The 16,517-nt window shown below is 32.9% G+C and overlaps 1 protein-coding gene across 1 annotated transcript in view; it reads right to left on the reverse strand.

Annotated features, from left to right (window-relative positions):
• The window catches only part of ABCA13 (ATP binding cassette subfamily A member 13), a 504,928-nt gene that overhangs the window by 207,024 nt on the left and 281,387 nt on the right, over nt 1-16,517 (reverse strand). Inside the window, exon 43 of the mRNA XM_031957225.1 lies at nt 5,953-6,202. Coding sequence (XP_031813085.1) covers nt 5,953-6,202 — 250 coding nt within the window. The remainder of the gene's footprint in view (nt 1-5,952; nt 6,203-16,517) is intronic.

Below are 16,517 nucleotides of genomic sequence, written 5' to 3' on the forward strand. Positions count from 1 at the left end.
CTCAGCCTCAGTCATTTAGGTGGAACCTCTGAATTAGCAGCAGGAGGGTTCTGGAACCTAAACCCTGGGACACCAAGGAGAACTTGGAAGGTCAGTAGAGAGGGTCTATGGCAACCAGGTGGAATCCCAGGGTACAATCCCAAGCAAACCGTGCAAGTGCAGAACTATCACAGAATCAGCAAAGCAGGACTCTGTTGCTTTAGTTCACTACATCTTACTGTTTCAGTTGGGTGGGATAACCCTAACAGCTCTAGTAACAGAAAAAAGTGCTTATAATCAGGTTCCTAAAAGAATCTCTAAAAATAGCTGCACAAAAACCCTGAAGCTTGGGACAATGCACCCTTTACCCTAGAAACAGAGCCCTACTTTAACAAAGAGATAAAAGTCTAGTAATAGGCTAGGAAAATGAGAAGACAACAGAAAAAGTTTCTAACTATTGGAAGTTGTTATGGTGACAAGGAGAATCAAAACATACTCAGAAGATGATAACAGAGTCAAAGCTTCTATATGAAAATACCCAAGAAAAATAAGAATTGGGCTCAGGCCATGGAAAAGCTCAAAAGGGATTCTGAATATCAAGTAAGAGAAATAGAGGGGAAAATAGGAAAAGAATTGAGAATGGTACAAAGGAAATACAAAAAGCTAATGAGGAGAAAAATGTCTTTAAAAGGAAAATTGGCCAATTAGAAAAGGAGCTACAAAAGTTTACTGAAGAAAATAATTCCTTAAAAATTATAATTGAGCAAAAGGAAGCTAATGACTTTATGACAAATAAAAACAATAAAGCAAAGAATCCAAAAATTGAAAAATAAAAAAAAATGTGAAATATCTTATTAGAAAAACCATTGACCTGGAAAATAGATCCAAAAAGGATAATTTAAAAATCATTGGTCTACCTGAAAGTCATGGTCAAAAAAAAAAAAAAAAAAGGAAGAAGAATCCGGACATAGTCCATAATCTTTCAAGAATTTATCAAGGAAAACTGTCTTGCTATTCTAGAACTAAACAAAAAAGTCTAGAACTAAGCAAAAAAGAATCACCTATCCAGGAAAACTGAGCATAATCTTTCAGAGGAAAAGGTATTCATTCAATGAAATAGGGATTTTCAAGTATTTGGGATGAAAAGACAGAGCTAAATGGAAAGTTTGATTTTCAAATATAGTTCTCCATATGCTTTTTCAAAACATAAAGGAAGGTAATCAGGAAAATGATATCATAAAGGACTTAATAAAGTTTATCTGCTTACATTCCTACATGGGAAGATGATACTTGTAACTCATTAGAACTTTCTCATTATTATGGCAGTTAGAAGGTATATATAAACAGAGATCACAGGTGTGAGTTGAATATAAAAGAATAATATATTTTTAATGATGAAATTAAGGGATGGGAAAGGAAAGTATTGGCAGAAAGGTAAAAGTAAAAGTGGAATATACAAATTATCAGCCATAAAAAAGAGGCAAGAAAAAGCTTTTACACTGGAGGGGAAGAAGGGAAAGAGGGAGAGTAAATTAACCTTACTCTCATCAGAACTGATTCAAAGAGATATATGGAATCTATCTTAAATTACAGGAAAATAGTAAAATGGGATATGGCAGGGGTGAGGGTGATAAAAGAGAAGGCATATTGGGGAAGAGAGTGGTCAATACCAAAACACTTTTGAGGAGGAACCGGGTAAAAGGAAAGAGAGAGAACAAATGGGAAGGGGGAGAATAAACATAAACTCACCATAATTGCTTAAGTGATCAAGGATACACAAATAACAATCCAAACCTCAGATTCCCATATCTTTGGATCCCCTCCCTCTGGTCTGCCAAGTCTGGCTCCTGATTCTTCCTTCTGAGTTCCAGCCTCTACTTCCCTAGTTTCCATGAGAAAGCCCTAATGTTAAATTTTCCCTATAAAAGATCTGCTTTTGATGAAAATCTTTCCTAGGATTTCTTCAGGAAAACTTTCTTTCTCTCCCACATAGTGTCTTCCCTCTAATTGTGTCATTCTCCTTACTCTATCTTTGATCAACCTAAACTGCCAGATAATGGCTTTCTCCCACCTCATGGAATATTTCTTTCTCCTGGATAATTATGAATTCCTCTGGGGAATTTATCTTTTTTTTTCCTTTTCTAATTATATGCTCTCTCAATTCTATTTCATACTTATCGTTTCTGGTATCTATTGTATCCCTTCATTTTGTCTGAAACCCCTTCCCTAAAAAAATCTACCTTTTGTAAAAGAGAATGGCTGTTATAAATTTATCACATATTTATTTAGAAGAAGGTAGGTGCTATCCTACCACATCATTCTCCTCACTTGACAGATGAAGAAACTGAATCAAAAATGGCTGGGTGATTAGAAAGATGGATTTGAACTTATTCTTAATTTCAAGTCTAGGACTTTAACAAGGAGCAGCAAAATCACTAAGATTGATCCAACTATTTGAGATAAATTTAAGAAATATAAGCCACTTACTTCATATATAATTTCCCCCAATCACTCACAGCAGCACCATAACTACTTCTGTGACTTGTCAGGGATACACACAGATGACTGTCCAAACCTTAGCTGTGCTTGTGAGAAAAAAAAAAAGGAAACTCCCCCTTTCCCTGGGCCTGACCTTCTTCTCTCCAGGGTCTGGGAAGAATGCAAAACAGTGATGGATTATACCAAAAAGATATAGTGGTTGCCAGGAGGAACTAATCTGTGACTTTCCCCTAACTGCTGCCCAAAGGTTCAAGTCAACACCATGAGGCAAAGATCCATTTATGCCATATCAATTTCATATGACCATATTATATAATCAAGAGAAATTTAAGATTGGCTCCCAACTATCAATTATTAAATTTTCAATGTAAGCATTTGCACCCTAAATTCTTCAAATGTCACAACTGAGGGTTTTAAATCAAACATTAAATCATGTTTTGCTAATTCTCTAGACTTATGGAGAAAATATTAATGATTTCAATTAAACTTAAAAGCTTGTTGTGTTATAGCTTTTACACACATACACATCAGAAAGCTGGTTGTTAAACATTTACCAGTACAACCCTTTGGGGCAAATCACTCCTACTTTCTGGACTTTGGTTAATTTCTTTGTAAAATGGGAGGAATAAACTCATAATTTCAATGGGCACTCCAAACTCTAAATCCAAAGTTTCTGTAACACTTCATAAATCACAATGAAACAGACAATGTAAATAATATAAATGGTAAAGTTACTTGGATTATATTTTAAGAGGAATCCCAGAATCTAGGTGACATCATACTCCCAGCAAGCACTATTCTAATTAAAAGATCAATGTATTAGAGCACTAGTCTAGTAAAAAGATTTGTGCTTTCGAATACTGGACCTGGATTCCTAGATACTGCTTCATAGTTTTATAACTAGACAAGATATTATAGATCATCTAGTCCATTCCCTTTTTCTTACAAATAAACTAAGACACAAAGAAGTTAAGCAACATACATAATTATTGTCTGATGAATGCTTACTTGACATTATAAGTAAGCTGGAAATGTAAAAGGGTTTTTCAAACGTCTGAGGCAGAGAGGTGAAATAACTTTTCTAAGAACTCACAACTAGCAGTTGTGACTCAAATATATGTTTTCTAATTCAGAGTACAGAGCCCTTTGCACCACAACAGGCTACTTCCAATGCAAGATACAAAATAGAGAAATGAGAGAGATGTACACACTCAGAGAGAGGAAGAAAAGTAGATAGAGAGATGGGTAAATAGAGAGATAGAAATAGATAGATAATATCGGCTTAAAACTATGGGTTTTTTTCCATTTGAATGTTTTGAATGTAGATTTCTATGAAGCTATCTGAAACAGAAGGAATATCTCTTGAAAAGTAGATTTATAACTCTGCTATGATCCAAAAAAGACTATATATGAGGCACTAGTGAGAAGATTACTCCAATTCAATTCAAGTTTTAGTTTCCCACTGAGGAAGAAAGAACAAATTAGTAACACTATATGCCAAGAAATCCTGATTGAAAAAGGATTGTTATGAGACAGACAAGATGATCAGAAACTTTACTGTTTGAAACCAAGCTTTACTATGAACATTTTTCTAAAAAAAAATAAAGATGGAGGACAGAAAAGGGAATGAATACTTATACAATGCCTACTATGTGTAAGATACTGTTCTAAGAACTTTGCAAATACTATCTCATTTGATCTTCATAACAAATCCTTGTAAGATAGATGGTGTTCTTATTCTTATTTTATAGTTGAGGAAAAAACTGTCTTATTTAGAGTTTGGAGTGCCAATTGAAAATGTCTTATTTTATAGTTGAGTCCCTCAACTGAGGCAAATAGAAGTTAAATGATTTGCCACATTTGAGTTCCTCAACTGAGGCAAATAGAAGTTAAATGATTTGCCCAGAATCACACAGATTTCATAAATTTATGAATCCAGATTTGAACTCGGATCTTCCTGATGATAGGCTCAGGTATCAGGTGACTGCCCTGAAAATGGGAAGTAAAATGCTAGATTGAATAGAGGAAGCATGAAGAAAATGACACTACCTTCTCTTCATTAAAATAATAATGATAATAATAATCTAACCAGCAGAGACCAAAATTTGGAACAAAGCTAAGTTTTTCAACACAATGCTCAGAAACATTGGTGCCAAAGATGGAGAACTAGTTATATAATAAGGAAAGGAGCAGATAACTGATAGGAGCAGAATTATATAAAAAGTGATAGTTAACCAAGTTCAAGTTTCAGGAGGTGAGTATTAAATGTACTGATATGTTTTGTAGTATGATTTAAATTGATACCACTTAGTTGTTTTAAAACATTTGAAAACCATCTAGAGTATTGTAGAGCATATGAATAACTTAAATGTTAAAATTACTTGCCCTATATTTTAAGAAGAATGTCCTTTTCCCATCCCAGGAAAATATAGTTACACATTCACTTACTCTACAATACTATAGATAGCATTCAGTGTTTCTCAACACTAAGTGGTATATTAGAGTGGTAGACAGACTCAGTTCAAATGTTGATTTCTCAATCAAGCCCTGAGTTCAAATCCTGCCTCAGAAACTTACTATCTATATGACTCTGGATAGGGCACTTAATTTCTTGGCCTCAGTTGTCTCAACTACACAAGGGGGAAAAATATAATCACATGATTATAAGGACAAAATGATATAACATAAAAGAGCCTTGTAAATCTTAGCATGCTAAACAAATAATATATTGTTATTTCTTGGCCAAAAGCTATCTTATTCAACACGTAGTAGTGATCTCTCTTGTGCTAATGCTTTCACTATTTAGGCAGACTACTTCTTGCATTTAAAAAATAAAATCTGAACTCTACTAAAATTCCATTTTCTTTAGACTTTACCAGAAATATGCACCCCAGGAATGGCTTTTGAGAACCCTGAGTCTACTCCACAAAATGATAAATTGTGAGAGTAGGATATTACTGGAGAATCTAAGAATTATAATAATAAAGAGTATGGGAAAAGAAATAACTAGATTCTGTTCTATGTATGTTCTCAGTATGCATCTCTAAGGAAAATTTAGACAATTGATTAATAGATTAACTCAACCAGTTACTTAGCAGCAGCACCTAAATTGAAAATACGACATGTAGGAAGAAATAAATATCTTCTAGAAAAGGAATTATTAATCTTTTTCTATGTTATGGATACTTTCAGACATATGCTGAAGTCTATATATTCTTCTGAATAATAGTTGTAAATACATAAAATAAAATGCAGATAATTACAAAGAAACCAGTTATACTAAAATATAGTTATCAAAATATAAAAAAGTCCTAGATCATGGACCTCAGTTTAAGAACATCTGCAAAGGACAAAATTTTCTAAACCAATAATATAAAATCATAGCTTGCATCACATAAACATTTTAAATATTTGCAAAGGGATGAAACTATTAAACCTATAATTGCCTGATATGAAGGCTAATATGATTCTCACCTAAAAAAATATGCTTCTTCACTGTCATAATGCCCTGGTGTCAATTTGAGTGAGGGATAATCAGTAACTAATGGCTTCACCATGAACAAGCCCATTGCTAAAGCCACAAAGAGAACAGGCAGCATCAGATCTGACAATATGCCTTTCCAGCCCCTTCTGGTGTGGTGAAACCTCTTCATGAGTAGAGCAGCCATCTGTGTGAAAAGCAGTTTGCCTCCTCTATTGGACTTTGACTTCCACTGAAAATCATCTGCAAGAGAAAAGTGCAAGAAAAATTCAGGATGTAACTACAAATAGAAACAAAACTCCTCCCTGACACTTTGTTTATTCCCTCGGTTTAGTCTTAACAACCCCACTGTTATAAAATCAAATCAGAGCAAGTATGAACAGAACAGTAAAACTTTGCAGCTATATTTCAACAGAGGAATAAATATTTCATTTAAGAAAAAAACAAATACTCTCTCAGGGGTATCTGCTCATTGAAAGCATGCTGCCTAAGTCTTGTGTGATGACCTTGTATTTTAAAATCAGCTGAAGTCAAGAATTGAGGTTAAGGGAAAATCTTCAATCTTTATTCTCAGTAGAGGTGAAGAAGGATCTGAGGTAAAGGGGGATCAGAGGTAAAGGGAGATTATCAATGTCAGCAGCTGCGTCAAGAAGCCAGCCACACCAGAAGCCACAAGACCAGAAGCCACCAGAGCAGAACCCCAGCCAGCAGTCTCTCCCTGCCTTTCTTCCTGCCCCTCTGCCTCCACCCACCAAAATTGTCATTTCCTATACAACACATCTGGACTTACACAAAGAGTGGACAGGAGGCATTCTTTCTCCAAGCATGTATATTAATAGAATATGGTCCAATTACTATTTAGTCTCACATGCTTGGGACCTTAGTGCATCAACTCCAGCCTCAGACCATTACAGTCTTGGACTCATCCATAGATTGATATGGAATATGTGTGTATGTATACACATATATGTATATGTGTGTATATATATACACACATGTATCCTTCACATATACATATGTGCACATATATTTATTATACATATATGTATATGCATATATGTGAAAGATAAGGAGGGAAAGAAGCTATGTACTATAGAAAATGTTTGTTTCAGATTCTAGATTCTTTAAACCTAAAAACTATTCATCTAAACTTAATAACTAAGGTGAAAACAGAACCAAGAGAGATGTGGAATCAACTATAGGTAAAACAAATGTCAATGGGGAGACAGAATCTTTCATTTTATTACTATGGGAACTCCTGGATTAGAAAACTATACCTACCAATACATTTTGGCAGCTTTTCTTCCATTTATAACCTTACAAGTTTGACTAGAGCAAAGGTATTTAACATTCCCATTTAAAATATCCCCAAATATGGCAGAAAACAGATTAAAATATATTTGGAAAGTATTTAATAAAATATATAAAATGTAATAGAACATAGATAATGTTAATATGGAGTTTTCTATGTTAACATGTAGTGAAGTGACATTCCTGATCTGGAGCACTGAATAGTTAAGTGTTTTTCCACATGGACACAAAGCCAGCATGTGTCAGAGGTAGGACTTGAATTCAGGTCTTCCTGATTCCAAATGCAGTTCTTTATCCACTCTTTCATACTTTTATCTTTGACCTCTAATATATAAGCATTGATCTCAATATTTTGAATTATATTAGAAAGGCAAGTGTTTTTTCTGTTCAATAGATGTTTTTGAGTTGGCAGTAGGGTAAAGAAGTCATAGGATTTAGACCTAAAAGGAACATTTGAAGTGCAGTATTTTCATTTTACTAATGGAGAAACTTCTGAAGATCTTAGAGGGAAAGTGACTAGTCCTAGGTCACATAGATCATAGCTTTTCTAAGAAATAGTAGAACTAGGATTTGAACTCAGGCTGCACACTATTTTATTCTTTGATTTCTTGCCTCCACTTTTACCTCTTTTCTCCTCTTCCTCCATGCTTTTCTGATCCATTATAATGTCCCATACTCTTTTTTCCTCTGAGGCAATTGGGATTAAGTGATTTGCCCAAGGTCACACAACTAGGAAGTGTTAAGTGACCAGATTGGAACTCAGGTCCTCCTGACTCCAGGGCTGATACTGTATCCACTGTAATACCTAGCTGCCCCAATATCCCATAATCTGAAACAGAACTCTGTAGCCATTAAAGAAGCTTAAGGGTCTCAAGTACAATTCCTATTAACTGACTAACATAGAAATTTAAGATCACTGAGATTTTTTATCAGAAAAAAAAGTATGATGATATATCTGTTTTTCTTAAGTCAGTCTCTAGGAAAAATAACTGAAGAAATTAAAATCCCTTAACTTTGACAAATCCAAAAAGTATAAAATTTAAGGCAAAGAATGAGTTAGTGCTTTTAATTAATTAAGAGAGCAGGAATTTCCCACTGCTGTGATTTCTTTCGCTACACACACAGACACACACACACACACACACACACACACAACTTTGTCATGATCTAGCTGTTACCTTTTCTTTAAATCATCATTCCTGGAGGCACAGATGAACCATTGCTCTTAGATAAAGAAACAAAAAATACAACTATGCTCTATTGATAAAATTATCAAGTATTGCTGGAGTGACCAATCTTAGAACACTGAAGAATTCTATTTAAAAAGTAATTCTTCACTGCATTACTTTCTAAATCCATCAAAAGTAAATTTTAAGCAAAGTCAGCAAAACAAGAATGAGTATTGGTACAATTATGTCTGAAATTCAGAACCAAGGCATGATCTACCACATGTATCAATACAACTTACCCTGTGATTCTTTCTAGAATATTTCAGAAAATCCAATAAAAACTGTTAGAAGAAAAGGGAAAATGATCCAACAGAAGAATAGAAGGGCTAAATTGATTATATAGCTCATGTTACTAAACTAAAATATTTCATTTGATAAAGCAATACCCATCTTAGATGAACCAAGTTTTTTTCTTAAAGACATTTTAAAAATTTCATCCTTTTAATAGAGATATTATCTGCAAAAGCAGCATGAAAAAGAAGTCTCCATGGCAGACTCTTAGGACATACTTTAGAAAAAAATGAATGTCTAAGAGAATGAAAAGTTCAATTTCAAAAGGAAGTCAATCACTAATATGGTTGAGATGTGATATGGTTTAAAAGTTTTACCAGAGCAGTTTACATTTCACATGAGATGTATCCCATTGGTTATCAAATACATATAAAAATTTCTTCTTGTGACATAAGTGTTAGATCTGAATTCAAGTAATTATAACACTACTCTGAAAAAATAATATATAACTTATGAATTCAAGAATATGTGTAATAAACTAATTTGGAATTATATTTTGCATTATTCCCCAAGTCCAACCTATATTAAATTGCTTGTCTTTTCAATGTGGAGGAAGAAGGGAAAGGAAGAAGAAAGACTCTAGAACCAAAAAAAAAAAAAAAAACCTGTTTTACATATAATGGGGAAAATAAAATATTAAATAAGTAAAAAAGAGAAATTAAAACAAATATTTTCCATAAAAGAATTAAAATCCTGATAAGTGTGTTGGGGGAAAAGAATGTTAGTAATAACTGATATAGAAATTTTTGTTTTATATTCATTGAAATGAATTATTTTAAGTTCGCTATTGATATTCAGTATTATGTTTTCAATAAAATACTGAATTTTTTTAAAAGGATCGAAGATTGATGATACAGTGTATTTGAAATTCACTGGATAAACTTATCTAAAAACACAAATTAAATAAAGAAAGTAATTTAATCTAATTCAAACAAACAAAATTAAAACACTTGAAATGCCAACCTTGCTCCTTTAAGTTACTTAGGTGGTTATCATTTTATTCTGATTAGGGAAAACCATGTTTATCATAGCATATGCTCCCTAAAATATAAACTGAAAGAGAAAGAGAGAAAAGAAGAGAGGAAGAGAGGAGAGAATAGGTTTACTATTTATTCATATAATCATAAATGTTCAGTTGGAAGGCACTTTATACTTTATTTAGTTCATCCTTTACAAATGAGGACAATGAGACATAGGATTAATAAGCAGCTTGCCTAAAGCAATAACAAGAATCAAAAACACAATCTAAGCTTAGGACCTAACTATTCTTTCAGGTTGTACTGTATTGGTTTCAGTAAGAAAGACAGTGATTAATTTCATTACATCGCTTACTTCTAGCAATTTGACAGCTATAATTAGAAGTTTCCTTCTTGCTTCAGTTTCTCAAGAATTTGAAAAGAAAGAAAGAAAGAAAGAAAGAAAGAAAGAAAGAAAGAAAGAAAGAAAGAAAGAAAGAGAGAGAGAGAGAGAGAGAGAGAGAGAGAGAGAGAGAGAGAGAGGGAGGGAGGGAGGGAGGGAGGGAGGAAAACAGAAAGAATTCCTACCTCATAGTTTCAGAAATAATAGGAAGGCAGGGGCAGAACCTCTTGGCCCAAAATATATTAGTCAACCATGGAGAGGGAAACAGAAGGTCCAAGTGATAAAGATGCCCAAACACCTATAGCTATCTTAAATCCAACATACCCCAAACCTTGTCATCTTCCTAATATCCTAATTGCTATTCAGAATACCATCTACTCAATAACTTCCAAACTAGCTTCCAAAACTAGGTTTCATTCCCCACTCTTCATTCGATATCATTTACTATATATATAGATAAAGATATTACATATATAAATATATATATATATATATATATATATACTCTTCATCCTATCTCATTTACTACACACACACACACACACACACACACACACACACACAAAGCCTTCAATAACGCTCTCCCACACTTCAGCTCTGCTCTTCTTTTTAAGCACAGTTCTAAGCCTTTTACATTTGCCCTTGATGCTCATATTTAAACATTCCATCAACATTTCTCCTTTACCAAGGAGAGGCATAAGTCCTAAGCAACGGCCCTATTAGCCCTTTAAATTCATCAGGAAATCTGGTTGTGCTGATCAATCCTCTGCACAAGGTCAAAGTCATTAACAAGTGGTTTTATAATTTTTGAGTAACTCATAACATAAAAGTTGGACTATTTCCTTGAAACAATATGATGGTCAGGATAAATTTGGAATTATAATTATGAATATGGCTAAAATATATGATTATAATTGTGATCATAAGTCAAATAAGTCAACTTTTATCAATTAGTTCAGTGTTTTAATTTTATATGTTTAATTATTCATTGAAAACATTTCTATGAATTCTAAGCATAAAAATTTAATAGAGGACTGATTCAGTATCATAAATTCTGCTATTCTTTTCCTATTTACATGTATGACAAGTTATAGTTAATATATTTAGGAGGCAAATTATATTCTTTGCCCCCCCCCAATAAGATGCTTGCATTTTCCTATAAAATACTTTAAAGAAAATATGTCAGACATCCACTAAAATTGAAAGCATTAATCACTATACATTTGAATTCAGCATGAAACTTGTTAATATTCATCTGTGAAAAAAAGAGAATGATCCCAATACAGTCAAACAGTAATCACCTTTTATGCCCTTGGATCTTGTCCTCCATATTCCTCTATTACAAACTAATCACACAATGCCAATTTTACCATATATAATAGCTTATAGACATATGTAAATACATATATACATGATTATATATAGAGACATATATAATAATAACAAGAATACCAAGAATTTATATAGTGTCTTCTATGTGCCTGGCAATATGCTAAGAACGTTATAAATATTATCTCATTTGATGCTGACAATAACCCTGGGAAGTAAGTGTTATTTTTGTTTTATGGTTGATGAAACTGGGGCAAATAAAGGTTAAACAACTTGCTCAAAATCACACAGTTAATAAGTCTTTGGGATCAGATTTGAATTAAGGTCTTCTTGACTACAGGATCAGCACTCTAGCCATTATACCATTCTCCCATAAATATATATATCTATTACCCAGAAGTTGGTAGTACTAGAATCCAGTTTCCTGACTCAAAAATTAGTGTTTTTTAACTGTACTAATACAATGCCCAACTCCAATGTGTTAACACAAACCTCCATACTTGAAAAATATACCAGAAGATTGAAAGCTTTGGATCACAAAGTGGAAAGAATTTAAATATGGCTCTGAGTACAGATTTGATCTACTATTTGAGGTCTAGTCAATAAAAAATGAAAACGTTTAACAAAATAAGGTTAACTGACAAATGATAAATTGTTCTGGCTATGTTAACCAATGAAATAGAAAAAAAATGACACAATTGCTTCTCTCTTGTTTAAAGGGCTCTCTTTTGTTCTTTCCATGACAGTGGCAGAATAAGAAAAAGAGAATGGAGTACAAAGGCAAGTGTGTGTGTGTGTGTGTCTGTGTGTGTGTGTGTGTGTTTGTGTAAAATTAGTGGAGAGGTGGGCAGAGATTTGGGAGAATGGAATTAAACATGAAAAAAATCACTATTCCATTCAAACTCTTTAACCTAGCAATTCCAGTAGAGGCCATACAAGAAAGAAAAAATTATAATGGAAAGAAAGAAAGCATGAAGCTTTATAGTAGTTTATTCCCAAATCATTTTAGTAGAAAAAGTATTTCTTGGATTTAGACAGCTAACCTTGATCACTCCAAGAATATCTGTAAATGAAAAATTATAAAACATAAAAAATGGAAAAAATCTACTGGTAATTCTACCACAACTTATTTATGCTAACAATAAGTGCAACAACCACATTTGCATTCTACAACTTTAGCAGCTAATGTGCTATAAAAAGACATAGATCTAATGAATTTCTCTTCTTTGTCAAATCTTTGTGGGCCTAGTCTATGAAATGCATTTCAGTTGATAAAATAATGAAAAGGGAACAAGCAGATTTTGCATACAGCACATCATATGATCATCCTTTTATTCCTTCAGGATTTTAACAGAAAGCTACAGACTAAGGCAAAAACAAAAGTATTGAGTGTATTCCCCAACAAACGGAAAAAGAAGAAAGGGAAACCAGAGAGGAGAAGAAGTAGAGAGGTCTAGAAAATATATATGGATTCTACAAAAAAAGGTTGAAAGAATAAAATTAAGAAAAAATCCTAAATTAGAATCTAAAAAGAAAAGTTCAAGGAAGAGGAAAAGAAGCAAATAGTTAGAAAGCTATGGTAACTAAGAAAAGTTAAAATTGAATACAATGAAATGTTAGAGGAGATTGGTTTTGTAGGGAAAGTCGATGAAATAAATAGGAATTGGGCAAGATTATTGTTATTATTAAAAGATGAGGCATGATTATAATATCCATGATGGATCTAAAGATTGGACTTCAATTGTTGGGTTGTTTTCATTATTACTATATACAATGAGTTCTTCTAGGATTTAACAAAGACAAGAGATTAGGATGCACCAAATATAGAAAATTGCAAAACTCAATGATCACTAACTATTCACTGCTACAAACCTTATCTCATTAAAACACTCTCTTAGGGATAGTCTATAACTGCAAAGCATGTAACACCATTAGGAGCACCTTTATAAAATGCAAAATTAAACATAATAAAAAGAGCAATAGTAAAATTGTGTTGGGTTAAGTAGGCAAGAAGAAAGCAGACAGCTCAATGGCTATTTCAGTATTCAAAATTATTAACATAACTGAGGAAGAACTTTCAGTATGTTGAATGCAAGCTTGTTGGATGATTTAAGGGAAAATATGAGGAGGATTTGGACTTTTTAAGTAGGTGTGGAAGGATTGTGATTTGCACCAACAGAAAGAGTCCCTATACCAACTTAGGTTTGCCTAAATATAAAAGTAATAAAATTAAAGCAAATATCCAGAATCAATATTATGCTAAGTCAAATATTTAGATATTTTAGAGGTATTAAAAATTAGGATCAAATTATTTACTTATATCCCATTCTCATAAAATCAATGCATAAATTAATAAAATTTTCTTCAGTGACTACTGTTCACTTCAGTGTTAGAAATTTAAAAAATAAGCAATCTCTGTCTTCAAGCAACTTACTTTTGATTTTTAAAAATGCACCTAATTATGTCGTTAAAGAGGAATGTGGGCTTAGAGATTTAGAGCAGAATTCCATCTAGTTAAACCTTCTCATTTTGATGATGGGAATATTGAGACCTATGCTAGATTAAAGAGTTTTTCTAAATTACACAGGTTCTGAGAAGCAGAGCCAGGATTTAAAATCATGTCCTTTGATCTGAATTCAGGATTTCTTCTGCTGCACCATGAAGCTACAGCTTTACTTCAAAATCTTCCTTCTATCTGTTAATTTTCTTTAGAATAAGTACACTATCCTCCATCAACCTACACATTACTAGATCTTAAAGAAAATACAAACATGAAAATATGGTATAAAAAAGACATTTCTCACATCAATGGCAAATTGTCATAGGCATAATATAATATCTATGAAAAGAAAATAAAAAATATTTCATATGACAATTTTTAAAATTCTGGAGGCAAAAAAAATTAATAAAAAATAAAAAGGGCTTTACATTCTCCTAAATTGTTCAGTGTTCCTTATTGCTCTATTTTTCTGAGGCCCAAAATGTGACATATAGATTGTGACAGATCTGCCAATGTGTTATAATATATTAAATATATTTGCTCATAGTTTGTCTGCAAAAAGAAAATAACCAGTTAAAAAAGCAATTTTTCAGGTATCATGAAACCAAGGTTTTCAATGGATGTACTGTTTATTTGTCATTGATTTGAGCCTTTGAAAAGTACTGTAATTACAGCATCCAAAATGTTAAAATACCCACTGTGTATGGCTTTTAAGAATGAAGCTTTGGAATAGGGCCAATTCTATATGGTATAATAGTTAGACTCATGTGGTTAAAGGCGCTGAAATGTCCACGTGTTTAGAAGTAGCTTAGAGAGGCAGCATGATGGAGAGAAGATCATAATAAAAGAATCATGAGACCTAAATTAGATTTCATGCTGGCTCTGTCCTAACCAGCTGTGTGACCTTATACCAGTCACCTCACCTCTATAACTCTCAAATCCCTCAACTATAAAATAAGGCTTTAATATGGTATTTGTAGAATCCATTCCAATTAAAAATTCTTGTTAAAATTAGAAAGTTCTAATCTTCACAATAAAATGAATTGGAGAAAATTTAGTTTATATTCTTGAACATAAGCACATAAATAATATTATTGGTGATATTCTTCTATCAGTTCCTTATCAGAAAAACTAATTGTTTAGAATAAGTAATCTATAAAATTCTAATAATCTTTTCTATTTTTATTTATCTATAGTTAATGTGGTAAAAATGATTTAAATATATTATTTGATACCTTTTTGGGACAGTACTTTATTACCAGGACATCTCCCTTAAATGCAAAAATACAAATATAAAACATAGTGGAAATCAGAAAAAAATTATCCCAGGCAACCTCAATGGGGCCTTCATTTTTGCTCAGCAAATCTCCTATGATGGCATCAACTCACTTCAAAAGTTCCACATGCATTTACTATGTCCAAGACATCAAGCCAGACACTGGAGAATATGAATACAAAAAAATCAAGTCTTCAATGAGCTTACAATCTACTGGAGAATTCAGCATGTACAAGAATAATCTTAACATAAAGCATGATGAATGCAAAAAAGAATTTTCGACCTTCCCCCAAAGTTACCATCCTACATCTCTCTCTTTTTCCTTCACTGCCAAATTTCTAGAAATGTCATCTATCATCAATTACTCCACTTCCTATCAATCATTCACGCTCCACTCAATCCTGATTCTGTTTTCAGCATTCTAACACAAAATGCTTGATGTGACCTTTTTATAATTTAGTGTAATTATCTTATTTTGCTTACAAGGAAACTGAGGCTCATGAAGGTTACATGACTTAAAAAGATGAGACAGTTCATAAGAAGCATAATTGGGATTTCAACCAGACCCTTTGGCTCCAAACCCAGCATTTTTTTGGACCATCATGCACCAGCCTTAATTCCTGTGACCTGTAAGCTACATGGTCATATTGTGAACCACTTTTTTTCTTGTGAAAGCAGTATTATCTATTGCATTATATTATATATAGGTTTGTTAGAATGAAGGGATAATAATTATTTTCACTAATTTCTATCTGAAGTTGTTGCAAAGTGAGGACAAATGAATGGCATGAGGTCTAAATAAAGAAAATCCTATATTCACTAGGTTACTATACCTCCCAGAGACCACAAGAGAGAGAAAGGCAGCAGGTGTCATGAACAAAAAGTCTGGTAATTAGCTGCAACTGTCACATACAGCTCTCCAATCTGAGGCTCCCTAAAGTGTCTATCTTGATCTTCTCACACTTAGCAGACCTTCTAAGTGCCACAACTGCATACTTTGAAACAGCAGCATAGGAACTTTCAATATGGAACTAAAATTGCCGTGGTCTTCCTTTATAGCTTCCTTTTTGAAAATTAAAAACTTGTACAGACTGAAGGAAAACTAGAAATTTCTATATTTCAGGAGAATGGCCAGAGAATAAATAATAAAAAGTTGGGTCATGAAACAATTATTGTTCTATGCTGTAAGAAATGTATGTTCCCTGTTTCTTTAAAGATTCCAAGTTTTGTTTAGCTAATTAAATCAAACAAGACCATCCCCCC

The sequence above is a fragment of the Sarcophilus harrisii genome, chromosome 1, assembly GCF_902635505.1.
Source record: "Sarcophilus harrisii chromosome 1, mSarHar1.11, whole genome shotgun sequence".
NCBI classification, from domain to species: Eukaryota; Metazoa; Chordata; class Mammalia; order Dasyuromorphia; family Dasyuridae; genus Sarcophilus; species Sarcophilus harrisii.